This window comes from Tetrao urogallus (assembly GCF_951394365.1).
Source record: "Tetrao urogallus genome assembly, chromosome: 11".
NCBI lineage: Eukaryota > Metazoa > Chordata > Aves > Galliformes > Phasianidae > Tetrao > Tetrao urogallus.
Window position 1 is genome coordinate 18,191,044 of NC_136824.1, and position 21,616 is coordinate 18,212,659.

The 21,616-nt window shown below is 47.3% G+C and overlaps 1 protein-coding gene across 1 annotated transcript; it reads left to right on the plus strand.

The window, feature by feature from the left end:
• Positions 1–4,708: 4,708 nt before the first annotated feature.
• On the plus strand, positions 4,709–20,171 carry PPCDC (phosphopantothenoylcysteine decarboxylase; the record flags this gene model as incomplete). Its single annotated transcript, XM_079540814.1, has 6 exons — positions 4,709–4,843; positions 10,960–11,055; positions 13,334–13,462; positions 15,429–15,597; positions 19,297–19,396; positions 19,985–20,171. 6 exons carry the CDS (start codon positions 4,709–4,711, stop codon positions 20,169–20,171), a joined length of 816 nt encoding a protein of 271 aa, XP_079396940.1.
• Between the last annotated feature and the right edge of the window lie 1,445 nt (positions 20,172–21,616).

Below are 21,616 nucleotides of genomic sequence, written 5' to 3' on the forward strand. Positions count from 1 at the left end.
CCTTTGCTGAGCCTATTATGTACTTAATCAGGTTTAAATATTGTGCAATTCATTTCTAGCTAGCCTAAAACTTACTCTGCCAAATCACGTGCTCTGTCATCCATGTCTGCAAAATGATGAATGAAGTGACTTCACCTTCTATTAAGCCGCATAAACAATAACTGTAACGAGCTGTAACTAACAGACATTGCTTCAGCACCTAACCCTGCTCTCTGCTGTGTCCTCTGTGCGAGCGTGATGCTCACCGCCCAAACACTGATCCTGTGGAGCTGGGCAGGATCCCACTCACTGCCTGCAGCCATTCTGTTCCATCAGCAGCCCCGTTATGGGGTTGACAGAGGGCTGTTGGAGAGGGTCCAGAGGAGAGCCACAAAGATGATGAGAGGACTGGAGCACCTCCCCTACAAAGACAGGCTGAGGGAGCTGGGCTTGTTAAGCCTGGAGAAAAGAAGGCTGCGGGGTGACCTCAGTGCAGCCTTCAGTACCTAAAGGGAGCCTACAAACAGGAGGGGAATCAACTCTTTGGAAGGGCAGATAACAGCAGGACGAGGGGAAATGGTTTGAAGTTGAGGGAGGGAAGATTGAGGTTGGATGTCGGGGAGAAGTTCTTTACTATGAGAGGGGGAGGTGCTGGAACAGCTGCCCAGAGAGGCTGTGATGCCCCGTACATCCCTGGAGGTGTTCAAGGCCAGGTTGGATGGAGCCCTGGGCAGCCAGGGCTGCTGTGAAATGTGGGGGTTGGTGGCCCCGCATGTGGCAGGGGGTTGGAGCTTCGTGATCCTTGAGGTCCCTTCCAACCCTGGCCATTCTGTGATTCTGTGAGCCCCTCGCTGTCTCTCCTTCCCCAGCCGTCAGAAGATGCCCCTCATAAGCCACACATGAGAAATGCAGGGGGCTGTGTTGCCTGCCACGCAGTGCCCAGCTCTGCCTCAGGCTCCAAGGAGCGCCTGCTTGCTCCCCGCTGGCTCCTCTGCTTCGTTTCCACCCCGTGTCTGTTTTTATGGCCATTTCCTCTCAGAAATGCTTCACACACGACCCCCGAGCCGGGATCCCTGCGGGCGCTGAGGGGATGACGTGTGACCTCATTGCTCTGTGGGGTGGGAGAACAGGGCCGTGTGTGCTGCACATCACGCCACCAACCGAGCTTTGCGTGGGGGGTGGTTGAGGCGAGCCGCTGAGCCGCCAGGCTTTATTGGCGTAAATCCCACTTCCGGGCAGGCCCGCAAGGCCAGGCCGGGCCTCAGCACCACCCTTCCGCCGTCAGCAGCGCGCATGCGCGAACACCCCGCGTCTCTACGAAGAACTCAATTTCCCAGTGTGCTTTTCGCCGCCCGCCCCGTTGCTAAGCGACGCGCGAGCCGTGTGGGGGCCGGGTTCTCGCTAGGCCTCAGCTAGGCCGCGGGGCAGAGCCCGCCTATCCCGCACCACCGTAACCCTTTCTGCTTTGCCTGCTGGACTCCTCCGTCCCGTTCTCTGCCTCAGAGGCGTTTCTCAGAGTTGTGGAACTGATTGAATAGTGAAGGAGGCCTGCGAGCTGTTTGCCTTTGTGGTGGTTCTCGGTTCGTTCCCCAGAACTGTGGTTCGGTAAGAGGAAGGGTTGACCCTTCTGTTGCTCACAGTCCTTTCTGCTGCATGCCTGTTACGTCTTATTTCCCAGAATTCATGGGGGAGATGCTCTGGTTAATTAATTGTTTAGTAATTGTGGAGGAAGTGTATGGAAGTGCTCATCTCTGAGCAGTGTGTGACAGCTTTCACTTTGATTAGGTGCAGGAAGCATGTATTGCTGTAGTACTGAAACACCTTGCCTAGCATTATGCATGCTGTGTTCGCCTTATTAATGGCTCCTGGTAATAAGCAGTGCTGGAAGCTGAAGCTGAAGTCATGCTCCTGACCTTCCTGCTTTTCTTTTTACAGCCGCAAAGAACTGAGCACAACGTGTTAATTCTCAGCAGAGTGCGGAGGAAGGATACGTGGCCCCTGCTGTGCTGCAGCTAATAGGTGGATGCAGTCAGCAAGGATCTTTGTGCTGGCGAATCTCAGCTGCTCGGTGAGGTCAGGCTCTGTGTAACTCCTGCAGTTGCTCTGTGAAGGATCTGATATTAAACTCAGTTCTGGATGACTACAGGGAATGGCCAAAGGCTTGACTGTCTAGATGGAATCTGGCTAACGAGCTGACACCTAAAGTAAAGGCAGTGTAAATGTCACTTCCTTCCTCCATTCTTCCCAAAATACTGCTAAGTAACTTCCATGAATAACAAGGAAGTTAACTTCACTGAATCTCAGTGTAATGCTGTCACTAAAGTACAGTTTTCAGGTCTTTTCAAGAAATGAATTTGTTTGCTAGTTTGAGACTTCTTAGAATTTATTTGCTAGTTTGAGACTTCTTAAACAGAGATGTTTGCATTGATTATGCAGAGAAGTCATAGAAGGGCTTAGTTGGAATGGGCCTCATCCAGTTCTGATGCTGCTGCTGTGGGCAGGGTTGCCAGCCACTAAATCAGGCACTGGATCCATTCACCCCATGCTCCACCCAGCCTGGCCTTGAACACCTCCATGAATGGAGCATCGACACCTTCTCTGGGCAGGATGCTTTTCTTTGCCAGAATAATGCTGAGTGATTTATCACTGGCAATTTGTCAGCATGGTGGTGGCTCAGGAGTGACCAAAGACCATCGTGAATCATCCCTGCTCACCATGCACCCTCAAAAGCAGCCACTTCAGCCTATCAGTACCTTTGGCACTGCTGGGTGAGCAGTTCTGACCTTCGCATTCCTTGGGAGGTGTTTTCACTTGGTGGCTTTTTTTGGCAAGGGAGAAAATGCACACTGAATCAGCAAAACACCATTAAATACTTTTTGTCCCATTGCAGGTAATTATTCCCCTGTTCTGCTATTGGCTAGGTACTCCAGGCTCACAGTCTACACAATGCACTTGCTAACCCATTTTTCTATATAACCAGCCTGTTGTTTTTTAAGATCATTTTGTACTCTTCTATGGGTACAGGAGGGCAATATTTCTTGAAGCTGTCGTACCTGTTTTATCTTATGCCAGGCCTTCCTTACCCTCCTCTGTATTTTTGCCTTATCTCTCCCTGCTTACAAAAGCCACATTTAAGTAAAAAGAAACCCATATCAGGGCACATCTAAAGGTTACTAAGCCCCAATTCCTGATTTATGATACCTATTATGCTGTGCTAACAAGCATAAATTTAATTACACATTTACATTTCTTTAGCAGCCTTTCCCTTTTCAATGAACTTGCGTGTTCTTTCGCAGAAGTTCATATTGTTCATATTTAATCACTGTGGGCATTGCTCAAACCCTTTGGATTATTTCTGACCCTGGTCAGGATGCCCTAGCCTCCGTTCTCTCCTGTTGCTCAGCATCCTTCTTGTGAAAAGCAACCTGTGCTGCCATTTTAACCTACTCAGCTGTTTTGTAATAAAGTTATAAGTTCAGTAAAGGCCTGTGCCGTGGTATTGGAAGTTTCTACTGCAAAAACATAGTTTGAGTGTGTAAAAGTCTCTTCCTTCCTCCGTTCTTCCCAAAATAGTGCCAGATAACTTCCTGTGAATAAGGAGGAAGTTAATTTCACTGAATCCCTTTGTAATGCCATCATTAAAGTACAGTTTTCAGGTCTTTTCAAGAAATGAATTTATTTGTGAACTCCGAGACTTCTTAAACAGAGATGTTTGCATTGATTACGTAGAGAAGTCATAGGTTCATGGAATGGATTGGTTGGAGCGGGCCTCGAAGATCATCCAGTTCTGATGCCCACAGCAGCAGGTTGCCAGCCACTAAATGAAGCACTGGGCCATGTCACCCAGGGCTCTGTGCAGCCTGGCCTTGAACACCTCCATGAATGGAGCATCCACACCTTCTCTGGGCAGGATGCTTTTCTTTGCCAGAATAATGCTGAGTGATTTATCACTGGCAATTTGTCAGCATGGTGGTGGCTCAGGAGTGACCAAAGACCATCGTGAATCATCCCTGCTCACCATGCACCTTCAAAAGCAGCCACTTCAGCCTGTGGGTACCTTTGTCTAGCACTGCTGGGTGAGCAGTTCTGACCTTCACATTCCTTGGGAGGTGTTTTCACTTGGTGGCTGTTTTGTTCTATGTTCTATTAATTCTATTCACTGTTTTGATCTTTTTTTCTTGCTTCTGAAAGAGTAAAGCTTAGTGCTGCTGTAAATACACAGTGATATAGTGAATTGGGATCCAGTGATACTTGCCTGTGAAGCCCCAAATTTTTATTTACTGAAATGTGTCCCTGCATTTATTATTTACCAGAGTGTGGAGACAGCACTGCTCTACTGCATATCTTGCCTTTAATCAGTGTGAAAGGTACAGTTATTGTTAATTCCATCCCATGTCCAACATGTGAGAGAGTCTCTCTGTTTCTTTGTCAAGCTAACAGCTCCCAAAACTGAGCTTTGTAGTCTGTAGCATTCTGTTTACCAGCATCCTAGAGGAAATTATGCTTGAAGGAAATGGGAGGAATTGGCAATTCCTGTGCTTTGAGGTGTGCTGATGCTTAAATCTTGGTGGATCAGGGCCTGAATGTTCAGCATCACACGGAGTCTCTTTAGATTCTGTACAGTCCAGGCTTAGTCCTGTGCCTTTGGGTGTGTGTTGGTGGAACTCTGCTGTGCTTCTCATTACTAACATGTCTTGATTTCTCTATGCTTGTAGAGCTTGGCTGGACCATGGAGCCCTTCTCACTTGCACAAACGAGTTCATCTGTGCCACAGGAAAAGTTCCATGTCCTGGTGGGTGTGACTGGGAGCGTGGCTGCCCTGAAACTGCCTCTCCTCATCTCTGGATTGCTGGAAATCCCTGGGGTGAGTAGCTCCATCAGTAAAGTTGGCATTACCCTGTTTCTCCTTTCTAGCAGAGGCTTCTGCTGAAATGAGGAATTTCCTCTGCCATTGAGCCTTTGAGTTTGAAAAGTGGGATGGCTTCCTCCAGCTTTGAAAAATCATTATTTTTTCCTATTGTTTCTTATTTCTCTATACTTAAGATTTAGCTTGAAATCAAGTTGAAAGGGCAGTAACTTTCTGGGTGCCTTCCCAGGCAGACATTTAGATTGTGCAGTATGAAATTAGTTCAGCTCAGCTTGTTTAATTTTCTGAAAAATGATTTAATACATTCTTGTTTGTTTGTTGTACTGTGGAGTCCATCCATCCTTGCCAGATCTGGCTATAGACACGTGAGTGAATGCTTTCTGGAGCTTGAAATTTCTAATTAGAACCTTCCAGTTTCCAGCAGGTGTGGCCTTGTCTTTACAAAGATGGACACTTGTCTGACCAACAGAAAGCAACCAAGCCTTGTAAAAAACAACCAACAGGAGATAAAAAATGCAGACACATACATCAGTTTAGTTTTTAAACTCAAGTTTGTTGTTTGAAATAACAGAGATGTCCAGCAGAGGCCACTAGTGACTAAAATCTGGGAGGGAAGTGTGGTGCTTTTGCTGTAGAATGAAGTTGCAAAAAAAAGAATAAGGAGACCTTTGTCTTTTAAGAGACAAAGTGTCTGGTTTGGAGCAATGGAATGAAAGAGCAGCAGGAGTGAGGGTGTGCACTAAAATATCCCAATATATTGGCAGGCATATTGAAGCTTTTGGATGGTCTGGGAGGCTTCACCTCAGAGCTGTGAGAACATGAGAAACAGAATCAGGAGAGTCTCAGACAGTCCCTGAGTACCTTGGTGCTCTTGGTGCTCAGGACAGCCTTCATCCCAAGCGATGGGAAAAGTGCAGATGATCCAATGTAATGCATCAAGTGCATTTCTTCTCTGTGAGCTTGATGCATCATTTAAAACTGCTGATGGCCAGACCTAAATTCTGCATTCTGTGATGTGTGGTGCAGGCCTTATGGCCACTGGTTTTAGGCTTTTGTTGCACTAAAAAGTGCAAGTTCGGCATCCAAAATGATCAGGAGCTTCTGGTACTGAATTTGTTAATTAAATTCATTAGTTTATTCGCTTCTGATGTGATTTTTCTACCTGAGAGCATAATTTCTCCATTGAGTTTAACCTGCATGGGCCTATCGTGTCCAACTGAAGGAACAGAACGTAGAGCAGCTGTTGTGGAAGCAGGACAGAAGCAGAGGGGGATTCATGGCAGAGGAGATATGGTCAGAGGTTTGAGAATGGAGTACTTAGTATAAAATGGATGTTTCTGCTTAAATGGTCCTCAGTGAACAACTTGGTGGTGCGATTGTTGCACTCATTAAACTTTAACATGTCCACGAGGGTGATAACTGCCACGACTTCATCTTACTGCCTTTTGTTTAGGCTCTCTGAAGGTCTGGGGATTCAGTGCAACATCAGTTGATGCTTTTCAGGTTATTTTTCTTGCACGTGTTGCTGTGGGGAGATGGGGCATGTAGGGCACCTGGTGTTGTGCCAACTCCTGGTGTTGTGCCAGACACACGCGTTGCCTCCATTGGAATCCTGCTGCTTTTGAATGGCCTGGCAAAAAACTGGCAAAAAAAAAAAAAAATCCCATTGCCAGAATGTCAGTTAGTCATAAAGAAAGGAAATGGCAAACTTTTCTCTGGGTGAGACCCATTGTTCTTGAAGCTTCCGGATGTTATCTGGCCTTGTCAGTTTGAGTCACGTCATAAGATTTCACTGCACTCCTGCCAGGTAGCCTCTGTGTCAGCTTGTAGGTGCCATTCAGCAGCAGGGGATGCTCATTCTCTTCTGCAGCAGTTGCTAGCAAAGACTCCAGCTAGTCTAAACTGTCTCCAGTAAAGGAATTTGTCTGTGTGGCTAGAGAGATTTTACTGTTTAAGCAGAGATATGTGCAGTCAAACAGTGGGTGTGCCAAGTAAATAGAAGCAAAAACTATGTAGGCTAAAGTGATCTTGAGAGCACTGATCTGTTTCCAGCATAGCTGGAGAGACTTGAAACACTCACTGAGAACAAGGAATCCAGGAGCCCACCCCAGCAGAAAACCTTAACCAGAGAGAATAGTGAAACTGCTAGAGCAGCTTTTTTGGAGGAGTGCTGGAGTCATCACTGCTCAGTCCTTGAACATCTCTCTGATACACTCTTGGTTATGGTAGGTTGGATGCAGTACTCAATAGCCAGCTCTTCCCTGTTCCTGGATTTAAAGAATGTTGGTTTTTTGGTTTTTTTTTTCATTCAGACCAGAGATGTTTATCTATCTTAAAAAAAATAAATACAATTTGGATTTTGGTTATGTCCCCTTTAGCCTCTTAACCAGCTATTTCTGGTCTAGGTTAGAAACGTTGGAGTACTGCTGCAACTGAAGCAGCAAGACACAAAATCCAGCAGAATACAGATGCAGCTGTGTCTCCTGAAGATCCTGATATTTTTATGGCTAACTGTGAAATTAGAATCCCACTAACAAATACTACTGGTGAGAGGTTTTGGTGCAGATCTGGCCTACTGGTACAATTGCAGAGGGTAGACGAGCCCCTTTAAGCCACACACTGCTCAACAAATAAATAGCATCTTACAGACTGCAGGGTTAACATCTCGTTGGAGCTCCAAGGATAGCAGAGAGCAGTGTTAGCACCTTTGTGGGTGTTGGTGCTTGGCTCCACACAGCTGACTTCAAGGTGAGATTAATACAGGAACAACATGGTTGCTTGCTGTGTGATCTTCACACTTGCAAGCTCTAGAAGTAGAGCTATGATTCCAGGCTAGGGCCTCTTGAAAAAAGAGCAGACATCTAATAGCATCAAAAAGCCAAAAAAATAGTGCTAAGGAGTGATATTATGTGCAGCTATTTTTCTTCAGGAAATGGGAAAAATTGCCAAAACCAACGGTATGCTGTGCCTGGTTTTTTTTCCATTGCTCCAAACTGCTATTCTAGTCGTGTAGGGTGCAGATAATCAACACTGCTTTGTTCTTAGGAGTATCCTGATGGTAGAATAGATGGTGCTGGAGAGATAGGCTAACACGTTCTGTCACTTCAACCGCTGCTGTTGAAGACAGCTGCTTGGAGGTTGGAGGTTTTCAGCTGTTTGTTCAAGCGAGGGCACGCATGCTGAGGGCTCTGTCAGTGTTTCAGCTCTGGTTGCAGTGGGAGGAAGGTGTTGCTGAGGCTGGTTTTTTCCTATCTCTCTGTTGGGCTAACAGAACCGCATCGCGGGTTGCTCAGAGAGCTGTCAGGGAGCAGACAGTGAGCAACAGTGGATGAAAATAAGGAAATGCTTCGTTTGTGGTGGTCTGATGTGCATCTACGTGTGATTAGCTCATGCAGAACGAGTCTGATTCCGGCTCTGCTTCGTGGCTGATCCTGCTGCACGTGATGCCACTGAGGATAAGAAAAAGGCTGAGGCTCTCAGTGCCTTCTTCACATCTGTCAGACCAGTTACCCTCAACATACTCCACCCCCTGATCTGGAAATGTGGGCTGGGGAGCAGAATAAACCTCCCACGATTCAGGTTGGAGGCAATTAGAGACCTTCTGCTCCACCTGTCACAAATCCAAGGGACCATATGGGACGCACCCAAGGGTGCTGAGGGAGCTGGCAGAGGTGATTACTGAGCCACTTTCTGCAGCATCTGATGCATGGCCTTAGATGTGAACGATCCAAATTATTACAAGCTCTCACATCACTTACATACATTCACAAACTTCCTTTTCAAGCTTTCCTGTCCACCCTCACAACTTTCCCATCCACCTTTGCATGTCAGCAGAGCATTCTACGAACGCTCCATAACCATGCATGTGGGTGCTTATCCAGCCAGAGCCATGAGCTGTTCCTTTTGCTTTTTCTCTTCTTCCAGAGGTGTCCTTGGTTCTCATGCTGATTATCCTGCTCCACAGCTGCTGCTCTGAATAGTTTTTCTTGTATTCCCACAACTTTGCGCCATCTGTCAGTGCACTCAGTCAGCTGGAGAGGTCCCAGAGGATTGGAGGCTTGCCTGCGTGACTCACATCTACAAGAAGGGTTGTAAGGAGGACCTGGGGAACTACAGGCCTGTCAACCTGACCTCAGTGCCAGGGAAGGTTATGGAACAGATCATCTTGAGTGAGATCACACGGCATGTGCAGGACAACCAGAGGATCAGGCCTAGCCAGCATGGGTTCATGAAAGGCAGGTCCTGCTTGACCAACCTAATCTCCTGTAACTGGGTGACCTGCCTGATGGATAAGAGAAAGGCTGTTGGCATAGTCTGCCTAGTCTTTAGCAAAGCCCACAGTGTTCTGGAGAAGTTGGCAGCCTATGACCTGGCCAGGTGTACTCTTTCCTGGGTAAGGAACTGGCTGGAGAATACATTTGTCAGAGGTACAGCTTTGAGTAGATCATGAGACATGTAGAAACTAGGACAAATTCCATGTTTCCTACCTGCTAAGATTACTACAGGAAGAACTAAAGGAACTCCTGTCACACTTAGCACCTCATAGCTGTTCATACCAGATGTCCAAGGGACGTGATAGGATTTCTTCACTTTATAGATACTTCACAGATGAAGCTTCAGATGGTTTTCAGATGTTTTCAAGACAGCAGGCTCATCTAAGATTTCAGAGATTTCTCTAAGAGAACTCTTATATATGTTTTACCTGATCTCCTTTTCCTTTGTGCAAGCCACTGGTTTACTCTTCTGGCTGTATAGAAACCAACTTTTGTCATCAGGAGGTACTCGTGACATCTAGAGAGAAGGGCAGAGGGAAGAACTGAAGGGCAAAGAAGTGGAGATCAAAAAATCATTCTTGCAAAGCCAAGTGCTTTGGTGTACTGGTATACAGGGATGTATATCCTTCATAACAGGTATGGGTAGGCAGAGTTAAACTAAAATCCTGCTGTTCCAAAAATGCCCAAGGCAATGAGAGGAGCTTGGAGCCTCTGCTTCTTCTGGAACCTTGTTCTGCAGGGACGGGCTTGCTTTGAGCTGGTAGTGCTGAGCCCCAGCTCCCAGCTTCTCCCTTGGCAGGACTTGTGACTGAGCACTGCACTTCCTCTTGGCTCCGAGTGTGGGAAGAGCGATCCTGGCAGGCCACCCCTTTGTGCAGTGGCTAAGGGAATCCTCTAAGGTGAGATGCTCTGCTACTCCCTTTCGTGATTAAAGGACATCTCTCCCAGAGCTTCGGTTTGCTGCTTCTTGCCGTCTCTTTGAAGTTCTGAGCAGAGCTGCATCTCCCTTCTGACTTTCTGTGTCCTTTTTGCTGGCCCTGCTGTGAACTGACCATCTGAACGAGTTTGGCAGACAGTGACTAATCACCTGCCTGTGTTAAGGTGGCAATGGAAAGAGTCGTCAGCTCCTGTGAGCACTTGCAGTGGCCTGACCTTTCAGCTCTGAATAGGTGCGGTTATGCACATGCACACAGGAGGGGAATGTCTGCATATCTTTCAAAGTCTTCACTGCTCAAACCCTCCTCATCTACCCAGCTTTGCAGGATTTCTTCAAGCCGTAACTGTTGGCCTTTCTCTGATGTGGTTTAACCTGCCGTGTAGCTCAGCACCGCAGTCATTCGCTTACTCTCCTCCCAGTGGGATGGGGGAAAGAATCAGGGGGAAAAAAAACCAAACCAAACCAAAAAAACCAACAAAATAGAGCTTGTGGCTTGAGATAAAGACTGTTTACTAAGACATAAAAAGAAAGATACAAAACAAGTGATGCACAAGGAATTGCTCACCAGCTGCCAACTGATGCCCAGGTTGTTGGTTTTTTTTTTGGCTTTTTGGGTATTTTTTTGCGTGATGTCACATGATATGGAATATCCCTTGGGCCATTTTAGATCAGCTCCTGGTTCTGTCTACTCCCAGCTCTTTGTGCCCTCTCAGCCCTCATCACTGGCAGAGCAGTATGAGAAGCTGAGAAACTGAAAGATCCTTGGCTGTGTTGGTGTGTTATCAACATTGGTTTTCTCCTAGAGCCAAAACATAGCGTCATACCAGACACTATGAAGGGAAAAAACAAAGCACTGCTGTCCCAGCTGAAACCAGGACATTCTCTCATTGCTTTCTGATTAGCTTGAAGTGAAGGTGGTGACTACTGAGAGAGCAAAGCATTTCTACAAGCCCCAGGAAATTCCCGTCACCCTCTACAGCGATGAAGATGAATGGCAGGTGAGTTGCTCTTCCTCAGGAGTTTGCAAGGGCTTCTTTCTAGCCCTGCTGGTAGTTCCATCATGTGCTCATGCATCCACACATTCGCTGCTTCGCATGCACTTCCATGTCAGATGCCATTTTGTCCGAGTGCCCCTTTGCTGCCATCTGTCACATGGCAACAACACGTAATGGAATCTTGGTGGGAAGGCTCAACCTCAACTGCTGTACCACTAACATCCACTTCTGATGGCAACATAGTGAAACAGGAGACATTACTTTTGGAGCAGCCCCCTTAGAAGCATGGATGTTTCTTTGCAATAAGCTGTAGATTCTTGGCTAGGCTTCCTTTCTTTGTTGTAGTACTGCGTGCTTTGGAGCATGGCTTTCAGAAAGCACTGGCCCACCCATGCTAAATGGAGCTGCCGTGACTGTAGCAGGGGGTTCTCTACCACCTAGCAGGCTTTGCAGCAGGCAGTGTGGCTACAGGTGGTCCCTCACCATCCTGGGCTGAGCAGCCACCCTCAGCTCTGAGAGGAGTATCAGGAAATGTCAAAGAAAGCCACCGTGAAGTTGTGGTGAAGGTGTTAGGTGGTTGCCATGACTCATACTTGTCAGGAAGGCAACAGCTTAATTCTCCTTGTTGCTGCCTATTCTCAATCTGTAGGCACCACTGACAATCACAAAACTACCCAAGCTGCTTGTGTTTTGCAGCTTCTTGCTCTGTATTTTCAAAATCTGCTTGCACCCTGGGTGAAAAACAAAGCTGTTCTGTAATGCATCTGGGTCTGTTTGGAGAGCTTTGTGCTGGCAGGGCCACCCCAGTGTGGGGGAGCAAGCAAATACCAGCACCTGGAGCTGCCTTGCACGAGAGTGATAGATGGGTGGCTGTACAAGATGTTTTCCTGATGGAAGCAGTGTGTTTAGCTCAAGAGGCACTGGTGCACGTACACAGAAGAGTCCAGTCTGTCTTCCCTTGAATTTACCAGGCAATTTGCAATCAGCTTGACCTTTTTCACCAGTTTTTCCCCTCAGATGAGTTACGGATGAACACGCTCTGCAGGATTCAGCAATGGCCTGTGGCATCTTTCCAGCTCTTCTCTACAGAATCATCAGCATGAACTGAAGCTTTCAATGCACATTTCCCTTCCAGTGAGGGATTGCTTAGGTGCCAGGACTCTGAATATCTCTAGATTGTGTAAAATGTCTTCCTGACCAGAAAGCTTCTGCTGGTCTTAGAAGACCCATGAAGATTTCTTGGGTCCCACGGTGCTACAGCTTCAGGCAAAGCTATTTATGGGGAACCCTCTGTGGGGTGATACAGGAGGTGCAGGTCAGGCTTTGTGGTCTGTTGGCACACTGGAAAGAAGACACGTAGCCTTTATAGTGTGCCATTCTGACAGAAGGGCAGCAAATAAGCGTGACCAGCATGTTTGTGAGATACTTTATTCTGAAAGAAAATTTTCTAGAAAGACTTGTCGAAAAGAAAATAGAAGTGAGTGGAGGAGCTGGGAAAGGCATTGGGGAGCACCAGATTTCCGGATGCTGTGTTTTTGTTGTGGTTTCCCATGAGTCAGAGAAGGAATAGTTCGTGGCCCTGATGCACATCTTGCTGGCCTGTGGTTGTGTGTCATCTGGGGCCTAAAGTGCCTGGTACTGTTTGCTGCTTTCCTTGATGTTATCCCAGTTAACTGTGCTCTTAAGAAGAACCCTGGGCCCCATTGAGCAACTCTGAGCTTTACTGAAAAATAGAAATGTTTGCCTAGAGCTAAGAGAGGAAGGAAGTGCCCAGTCCCTCCCAAAAAGAACCAAGCAGAGTATTCCTGTGGCTGCTGTAGGCATGCTCTGGAAATGTTTCCACTGGTGTGGTCCTGTCTGGTTTTGATTGACTGATCCAGTGTCGAGGATTTCCCTACTCAGATGTGCCATACATCGATGGGGCTTTAATGGATGGATGTTTGGGAAGCTGAGGGATGACGTGGATGGAGAAAGCTCTTTCCTGCAGGTTGAAGTTGGATGTGTGAATTGTCTTTGTGGGAAAGGATTGCTTGTAGAGCACAGGGCACATAGGCACCATTCAAAATGCTCCTTCCACGTGGCCTTCACTGGAGGAGGCTGGAAGTCAGGAAAGTGAGCGCCGTGGCTGCAGTCTCTGATTTCATCACGCTGTCAGATCTCACTTGGTGTGAAAATAATGAGGTATACGTTGTAGTTCAACGAGGGTGAGGTCGTCAAAGTGCCTGTTGTTCACAGTGCTGGTTTTGAGGGTTGGGTAATCTGCATCCTGTCTCACCTGCAGCTGTGGAAGGGCCGTTCTGACCCAGTCCTGCACATCGAGCTCCGGCGGTGGGCTGACCTCATGCTGGTGGCCCCTCTTGATGCAAACACGCTGGCAAAGCTGGCAAACGGCATCTGTGACAACCTGCTGGTGAGTAACTAACTGCAGCTCTGCCCTAGGGCCGTCCCTGCATTCTCTCCCTTCCCAGCACTAGTCTGACCTTTCTGTCAAGGAAACTTTTGTGTTTCAGCAGCATCAAGATTTGCATGTTTTGCTGCCAACTCAGCTGCTTGTCTCTTCTCTGCCAATATGGTTCCCCTGCTCCTTTTCTAACTTTCCTTGCCTTACCTATATCCTTTTCCATTCCTGGGCTCTCTCTGTCTCTTCCATTATCTCCCAGTTCCTATTTCGTGCCTTTCCTGCTTTTTTCTGTTGGTTCATATTTCTCTTTTTCTACCTCCATCCTCTCTCTGTCCTGCATATGCACACACATGCACGCACACTCACTTTTGAGTTCCTCTCTGCGTTTTTTAGATGCAATCTGGAAAGACACCTGTGGGATCAGATAAAACTGTTTACTTCCTGCTACCTCAACTCCTCCCTCACCTAACTGCATAGCACAAATTCAAACATGTGCAACTTACTTACCTTACACTTTCAACTACAGGTTTTTTTGCTTGTTCCTAAACATTAGAAATGCCCTGTATCAAAGGCTGAACAGAGGGTGTTTAAAGAGAGCATGGGTCTCAGTTCAGTGATGAGGAACTTCAGTGGAACTTTGGTCTTTTGCATCCATCCATTGAGCTTTCACCAGGAAAGGTCATGAGGTTAACAGTCCAAAAGGTCTGCCAGAAACCTGCAAAAATGTGAATGCTGCATTACTCTTCAGTAATGCAAGGACACTAGAGTTAGGAATAGAAGACAGTACATCAAGCCTGCCTGGAGAGCCCTGCTTGGTCAGCTTAGCTGTCCAAGGAAGAAAAGAATGCCTACAGATGAGCCAAGTGCACCCAGAGCTACAGCCCTGAATTGTAAGAGCAGTCCTCTGGAGATCTAGAAACGGCAGAAAGTGCTGTGAGAGGGACAAGCAGTGTCTTGTCCTACTGAACCCCTCTGTACCGCAGCCAACAGAGAAAGAGTTCAGGAAGAGTGTTAGGGACACGTGGGTTCACAAAGTCCTGCCAGTCATCTCAGATAGCTTTGTGAGGGAAAGTGGTAGCTCCAGTAAAGAATACCAAGTGCTGGAGGTACTTGTTAGCAAGTTGGAACAGATTCCTCTGTGCTGGGAAGGGTTCAAATCATGGGGCATAAAAAAGGATGGGCAGAATTCTCTGAAGAATTCTGAAATGAGCACAGCTTGAGCACCAGGGACCGGTGCAAGCTACCTGGGAGACTCCCTTTGCATGGCTTAGATGCTGTCAGGTCGAGGTGATGGGCACTGCACTGTTAACAGCAATCACCATTGCTCTTTTTAAGGAGATGAGGTGATACTAGCTTATCTGCATTACTGAGGTATCAGATATGATCCTCTGTAGCATGCAGGAGCTCCTAGGTGGTTTGTAATCTACCAGCATCTTCTGCAGCAGCCCAGCTGTGTTCTTGTTATCTTCTGTATGCTGGAAGTAGGAGTGCTTCCCTTGTGGATCCAGTTGGCCGTGTTGTTTAAGAAGATTCACTTGCCAGCTTTTTGTGTTTAGCTCTACAGCTGGCTTATCTAAAGTGCTGCCTGGGGATTTCTCTTTAGCTGATACGATCTGCGGCCATCCCTCAGCTACTCTTGGTCTCCCACATGGGCTGTCTGCACACATTGTGTTCCAGCTTGATTTCATCCAGCGATTGGGCTGTTTGCTTGGCCCTGATTCGGAGTAGGATGGAATCTATTCTTTTTGTAGCCTCCCTCATCCTTCTTGCCTGTCAGAGAGGAGCTCTGCTGGAATGCAGCATGCATTAGTAGCAGCCCTGTGGACTTGCTTACAGGCTCGTCCAGCTGCACTGATGGATGTTTTGGCTGTCTCGTGATACCTGGAGAGGGAAAGTGCTTCTGTGCAGAAAAGTGAGCAAAGGGATGATGAAAAAGAACGCTCCTCAGAGCTGAATCTCTTGGCTTCTTTTGCAGACTTGCGTCATCCGTGCCTGGGACCTGCACAAACCCCTGCTGTTCTGCCCGGCTATGAACACGGCCATGTGGGAGCATCCCATCACAGCTCAGCAGGTGGAGCAGCTGAAAGGCTTTGGCTACACAGAGATCCCATGTGTGGTGAAGAAACTAGCGTGTGGGGATGAAGGTCAGTCCTGTTGCATGTCTTCTGACTGTTTTGCTGCCCCAGTGCTCCTCTTACGCTGAAGGGAGGTGCCTTGCTCTTCTGCTCTGTGACCTTCCAGATGTTAGGCTGCAGTGAGCAGGTGCTCATGGCCAAGGTTTGTACAAACAACACGAAGCTTTGCCCTGTGCTAGCTGACACCTATTACTCTAGTTCAAAGCAAGCTGGTAGATAGGCGTGATGCTTAAAAGAAATACCCATCCTCTAAGAGAGCAGATCAAAGAGAAGCGAGGCTCTGTGGTGAGCATTATCAGCCTGGGATTGGGGTGTCCCAGCCATGCCCTCTGCTGAGACCGTGGGCTGTTTCCACCGTGCCTCAGTTCCTCATCTCTGACGTGGGGATCATATCTTATCCCTCAGAGCAGACACAGAGGATTAGCACTTTGCAGATGTGGCTGAGGGTGTAACGACATACATTTACCATTTGTTGTTGTTTGTTGCCTGGGTTACTTTTCAGCTAGATCAGCTTCACAGTCTCATTTTGATTTGGAGCTCTGACATCAGCTTTGTCTGTGAAGTGAGAGAAGGGGTAAGAAAACTTGTGGTGCCCAACTTTCAGACTTACAGCGCCAAGTGAAATGGTCTCATTTGTACTCTAGCAATTGGCTTAAATGACCACGTTTTGATTTTTGGGAGGTTTTAAGACTTTTTTTATACAGGCAGTTTGGATGAATGGTTTCACTTCTTTAACTTAGTCTTTTGAGGACGATTTGTCTGTAAAACGTCGCCCAATTCTAGCCATAATAGCAAATGTGTTATTACCTGCACAGTACTGCACTCATTCCTTCATCTAATAACCCAACAACAGCAGGATCTTAACCACCCTGTTGGATACCTCGATGAATGGCTGTGTGAAGACAGGATGCTAACGTGTTTTTTGTGGTTAAATTCCGGGCCTGGCTTTCTTAGTGTCTGAATTCTTGGGTAGATGCAATGCTTTTAGAGAACGTTTTCTGGAGCTGACAACTTAGAAATATTTACAGTTAGGTAAGTGTAGTCAAGTAATTCAGGCATCAGCTGTAACTGTACTGGACAATTATGTTTCCTCTGGGGTTTTAGACCTGATTACATCAAATTTCCTGCGTGCTTGTAATAATGTTAAGGGAAAACGCCCAAAGGAGGTCATTCTGTGCAGACGTTTTGGCAGAAGTGGAAAGGCCATCTGGCATAGCTTCTTCGTCCCTTGGAGCTTTTCCTTTATCTTTTTTAGTACTTGTGTAGGACCTCTGTTTCTGTAGCAAACTTAGGAGCACCTCTGAGTGATGCTCTTGCTCACACAGCTCCACGCACCTGAAGCAGAGCTGCTGTGTCAGCCCTGTTTGGCAGATGGGGATCTGAGATGCAGGAGGGCTGTGCGTGTTGACTCAGTGGTGCAGATGGCTTTGAGCTGGATGCTGAACATGCTTTCTGCTGCTCTGCCCTGCCGTTCCTTGGAGTCGCTGCCCTTGCATCAGCGGTGCGTGGCCACGTGAGGAGCAGCATGTCCATTGCTGTGGTTTGTAGCTCAGAATGGCAAAGCCAAAACCAGTACAGATCAGGAGTTACCTCATTACACCAACAGTCATTTAGGAGCTGCTTTGTGTGTAGTTCAGATGTTCCCGCTGTGAGAATGAACTCCCAGAGGAGCCTGTAGGAGAAGGATGGTAGGGCAGCTGAGGCAGGAGCAGCCACATCTGACTCGGCTTAGCTTGTGCTTGTGAGTCAATTTGCAGCAAGATTTTCTTGCTGGCACATGCCAGGGTTTTCGTGGCAGCAGGTAGGAGAATTGTAGCAGAGCAGTAATGCACTCCAGGTCTCTGAAAACACAAGATTCTCTTCACCTGTGACTTTTTTTCCCATCTTCCTCTTGTTTGTTTGTTTGTTTGTTTAATTTTTATTTTCCAGGCCCTTTTCCCCAAAGCCTCTTTTTCCACACTAATTTCTGGTTTGTGAGCTTTATCCACTAAAGGGTTTGCCTGGCTTCCACTGGCCCGATAGCAAAGCGCACATCTGGTGCCAAAGAAAAGAGATTCAGTTTGCACCAGTTTTGTTTGTTGACACTGTGGTTTAACTTGCTGTTGAGTGAGGCTCATCTTCTACCACTCATGCAACTGATCTCACCTGAAGTGACTGCCATCATGTTCCTACATTACAACCAACGTTTCTTCCATAGTAAGTGGGTGTTTGTTGGGAATACAAGAAAGACTATTCAGAGCAGCAGCTGTGGAGCAGGATAAACAGCATGAGAACCAAGGACACCTCTAGAAGAAGAGAAAAAGCAAAAGGAACAGCTCACAGCTCTGGCTGGATAAGCACCCACATGCACGGTTATGGAGCGTTCGTAGAATGCTCTGCTGACATGCAAAGGTGGATGGGAAAGTTGTGAGGGTGGATAGGAAAGCTTGAAAAGGAAGTTTGTGAATGTATGTAAGTGATGTGAGAGCTTGTAGTAATTTGGATCGTTCACATCTAAGGCCATGCATCAGACGCTGCAGGTGTTTTTAGAGGTAGAGTCCAGCTAAAAAAGAGTTAAAATAACAGATTCAATCTTGTTGCCAATTAAAATGTTTCCTCGATTGGATAGTTAAATGTAACCTGAGGGCTGCTGGCTTTGGTGGTATCCATGTGCCACCATATAAGGAGAGCTCTGAGAGGTGCCATAACCACATGCAGGCCTGCAGCAATTTATCGTTGCAAAACACTTCCAAACGGCTGGTATCTTCCTCATCCTTGGCTGAATTTCTGGAACCTGGCACAGGGGAAGAATTTTTACCCATAGGCACGATGTGTGCTGTCGATTGCCAAAGATGTTGAGAAGATGAGTTGTGTAGGATGAAGGCAGACCTTGGAAGTGCTCTTTAAGGGTGTCCTTCTGCCAAGCATGAGGGTGCACTCGGGGAATTTCTTTTGTTTAGCAGGATGCATCAAATGCAGCTCCTCTCAGAACAGGAGGCAAGAGCCACCCCCATCTTCCTGCGTCTTGTCTGTGGGGTGCTTCAAACCTCACAGGGTTTACAGGCCTGAAAATGATGGAAATTCTCACTAGGTAGGGAAACTCAATTTTCTTGTCTTTCCAAAAGCATCGCACTTCATCCCAACTCCTCACCACTGCCTCCAGTTATGCCTTCTGTCCCAGGCAAGGCTCAGGTGGCTCGTCTGTACTGGGAAGCTGAAGGTCCTGTCAGATTCAGTGCAGTGATCTGCCTGCAGAGCACAGCTCTCTGCTGTCAATATGGCCTTCCCTCTTCCATCTCTTTCCTCCAGTTGTAACTGTCCTTCGGAGCCTGCTGGCTTCACTATTTGTCTGTGCACTCACTAACTCAGCTGTGTAAGTGAATCGGAGGAAGATGAAGAAAACAAAAGCTCCCCAAGCTAATTTCTAACAACAAGTAGGGCTCCTGGTTTAAATAATTACAGCAAATTAGCCAGCAAAACAAAAAACCAGTAGAGACTGTTGTCTTTTGAATCTTCTAACGGAGACAGATGCTGGTGGGGAGGTATCAGGAGCGAGTGGCCTGATTTCTGTGCATGCATGAGGTCGGGTAAGATGATTTAGTGGTCTCTGACCTTGAAGTTTTCATTCTAGGTTTAAAAAAAGTGTTTGGGAGCAAAGCGTAGATTTAGATGTTCATCTGGCAACTAACCAGTCCGAAAGGAAAAGCTTTTACATTTTGTTCTGCTTAGCACACAGTCTTCTCCAAGAATTACTCCCAAGAATCAAGCTGGTGCAAATCCAGAGCAGCTTTCTCTCTAATGTGGGCCTAACTGTGGAGTCACTGGAATGGTATGAAGTCAAGTTTAGTTTTGTTTTTGTTATTTTTAATAGGCAAGGGTTATTTCAAAATAATACCTAACATGCTGTTTGCAGTGGAGGAAGGAGGTAGGATATTTTGTTACCCACGCACTTTGTTTTGGTCACTTGTGCACACTTACCCCCAGGGCAGTGCGAGCTGAGATACCAGCTCCCTGTGCAAGGGTTAGGCACAGACATCCTTGGAGATGATTCAGAACATGAGGTACTTATTAAGGTCATATGAGTCGCCTTTTGAGGTTTCCTGCCTCTCTCCATTGACTGTCTGAGGAGCTTGTGCTCCTGCTTAGACTTGTGAGTTGCGAGCCAAGCTAAGTTAGCATGAGCACTCCTCCCTTGATGGCATCCAACCATGCCACAAAATCCCTGCCCAACCAGCTAGACCAAGCAGATCCTCTTGCCCCCACAGCTGAATCATGAGGAAACATGGGGATACTTTGCAAGCTTTTGCCCTGGCCTTGCAGAGCTATGGGGCATCAACTTTACTGCAACATGGCTGAATGTGCACGAGAGGAGGGGTGGGACATGCTTTCACCATGAGCCTTTGGTCTTGCCCTGCAGGTCGTGGAGCCATGGCAGAAGTGTGGACCATAGTGGAGAGCGTGAGAAGGATCCTCGAAGAACGGGGCTTGCCAGCACACAGCTGATTGCTTGCCATGAGAATTGCCTTCCTGGCAATTCAGAGATAAAACCGACAGGAAACCGAGTCGAGATGGCGTGTGTCCCTGCAGCTCAACTGAAGGAGTGAAACGGTTGTGTTCCAGCTGGTACCAAACTGAAATGTGGTACAGCACTGCAGACTTTTAGAAGCCTAAGCCAAGACCACGTTTCTTTATTGTGGGAAAACCGTGGTATCTCACAGAGGGGGAGTAACGTTCCTCCAGGCCAAGCAGCCCCGTTTGTTTCACCTGTGATCCTTTCTGAGAAGGCTGCAGAAGGAATTGCCCTTGTGTCCCCAGCCCAGCGTTGCCCCAAGGGCAGCTGGAGTGGTGTGCTTGCTGTCCTGGCAATAGGAACGTGGGTGTGAGGACATCCTTGCTCTCCAGCGTGGTCCTTGGCTGTGCTGCCTTCTCCTTTCCAGCAGGAGTCACTGTCCAAAAAGCGTTCTTCCCCTGAGAGCTTAATAAAAAAGAGAGCTTTTAATTCTGCCCCTGAGGAATTGCTTTTTGGGGGTGTTTGTGCCTAACATCATTGCTAAATCGTTGTGCTTGTGGGCTGCTTTTGATCAGAGAAGGAAAAAACTGACTGAGAGAAGCTATCTAATCCTCAAATTAGCCTTTGTCCTTTGTGTCTGTTGACTGGATCTGTAAGCAGATATCAACTGTGAAGCAAAATGTCACCTGCCCGTCTGGGTGCTCTAATCAGGAAGCAGACAGGCTGGCCCTGGTGCAAAGCCTGGTGGGTGTTTTCCAAGGGAGTAGAGTCTAACTTTGCCTACAGTAGTGCTTTCCAGCTTGAAAATTAACCATCTGGCCTGAAGAAATTGGGAAATCCGTGTGAACCCGTGGACCAGGGTAGCCAGGGCTCCCCCAGCCCAGCTTTCCATTGGAAATGTGAGCCTGTCCCTGGGGAAAATGGGACCAGGCTGGGACTGCTGAACAGATTGCTGCAGCAGAGCACTGCTGACCCAGTATTTATTTTTAACTAGATCCAGCCAAATTTAAGGCCTATGGTACAGAACGTACGTCTTGCCCAGGAGGACAACCTTCAAGCTACTACACGCAAGGAAAGAGGTTATCAGGGTATGTTTGCTTTCCTTATCTATTCCACACAAATAAAAACCTCTGAAACTTTCCCACTTTGGCTCTTCCACTGATGGAGAGCCAGGGATTCTAGCTTCTAGGAATAAAGGGAGAAGGAGCCTCGTGTGAGCAGAGCTGACAGGAGCTGTGGTGGTCCCATGGTCATCAGCTTTGTGTTTAAACCTCCCCGTGGCTGTGCTAGTTTGCACCATTCGTGGCTCTGTGGGAGTTTGCTCACATTGGGGTGGCGAAAGCTCTCCACCCTGGGCAGGATTTTACTTTAAGCTTCTTGAAGGCGGTGCAAGAGATGCCCCTTGTATTTGGTCGAGTTTTGTAACAAATGTTTCTCCTCCTTACAAAGAACATGTGGTAGTTGCAACTGGACCTGGTGGGCTCTGCCGTGCTATCTCCTGTATTCGGGTTGTTTGTCCTCCCTCCTTGCCTGTGGTTT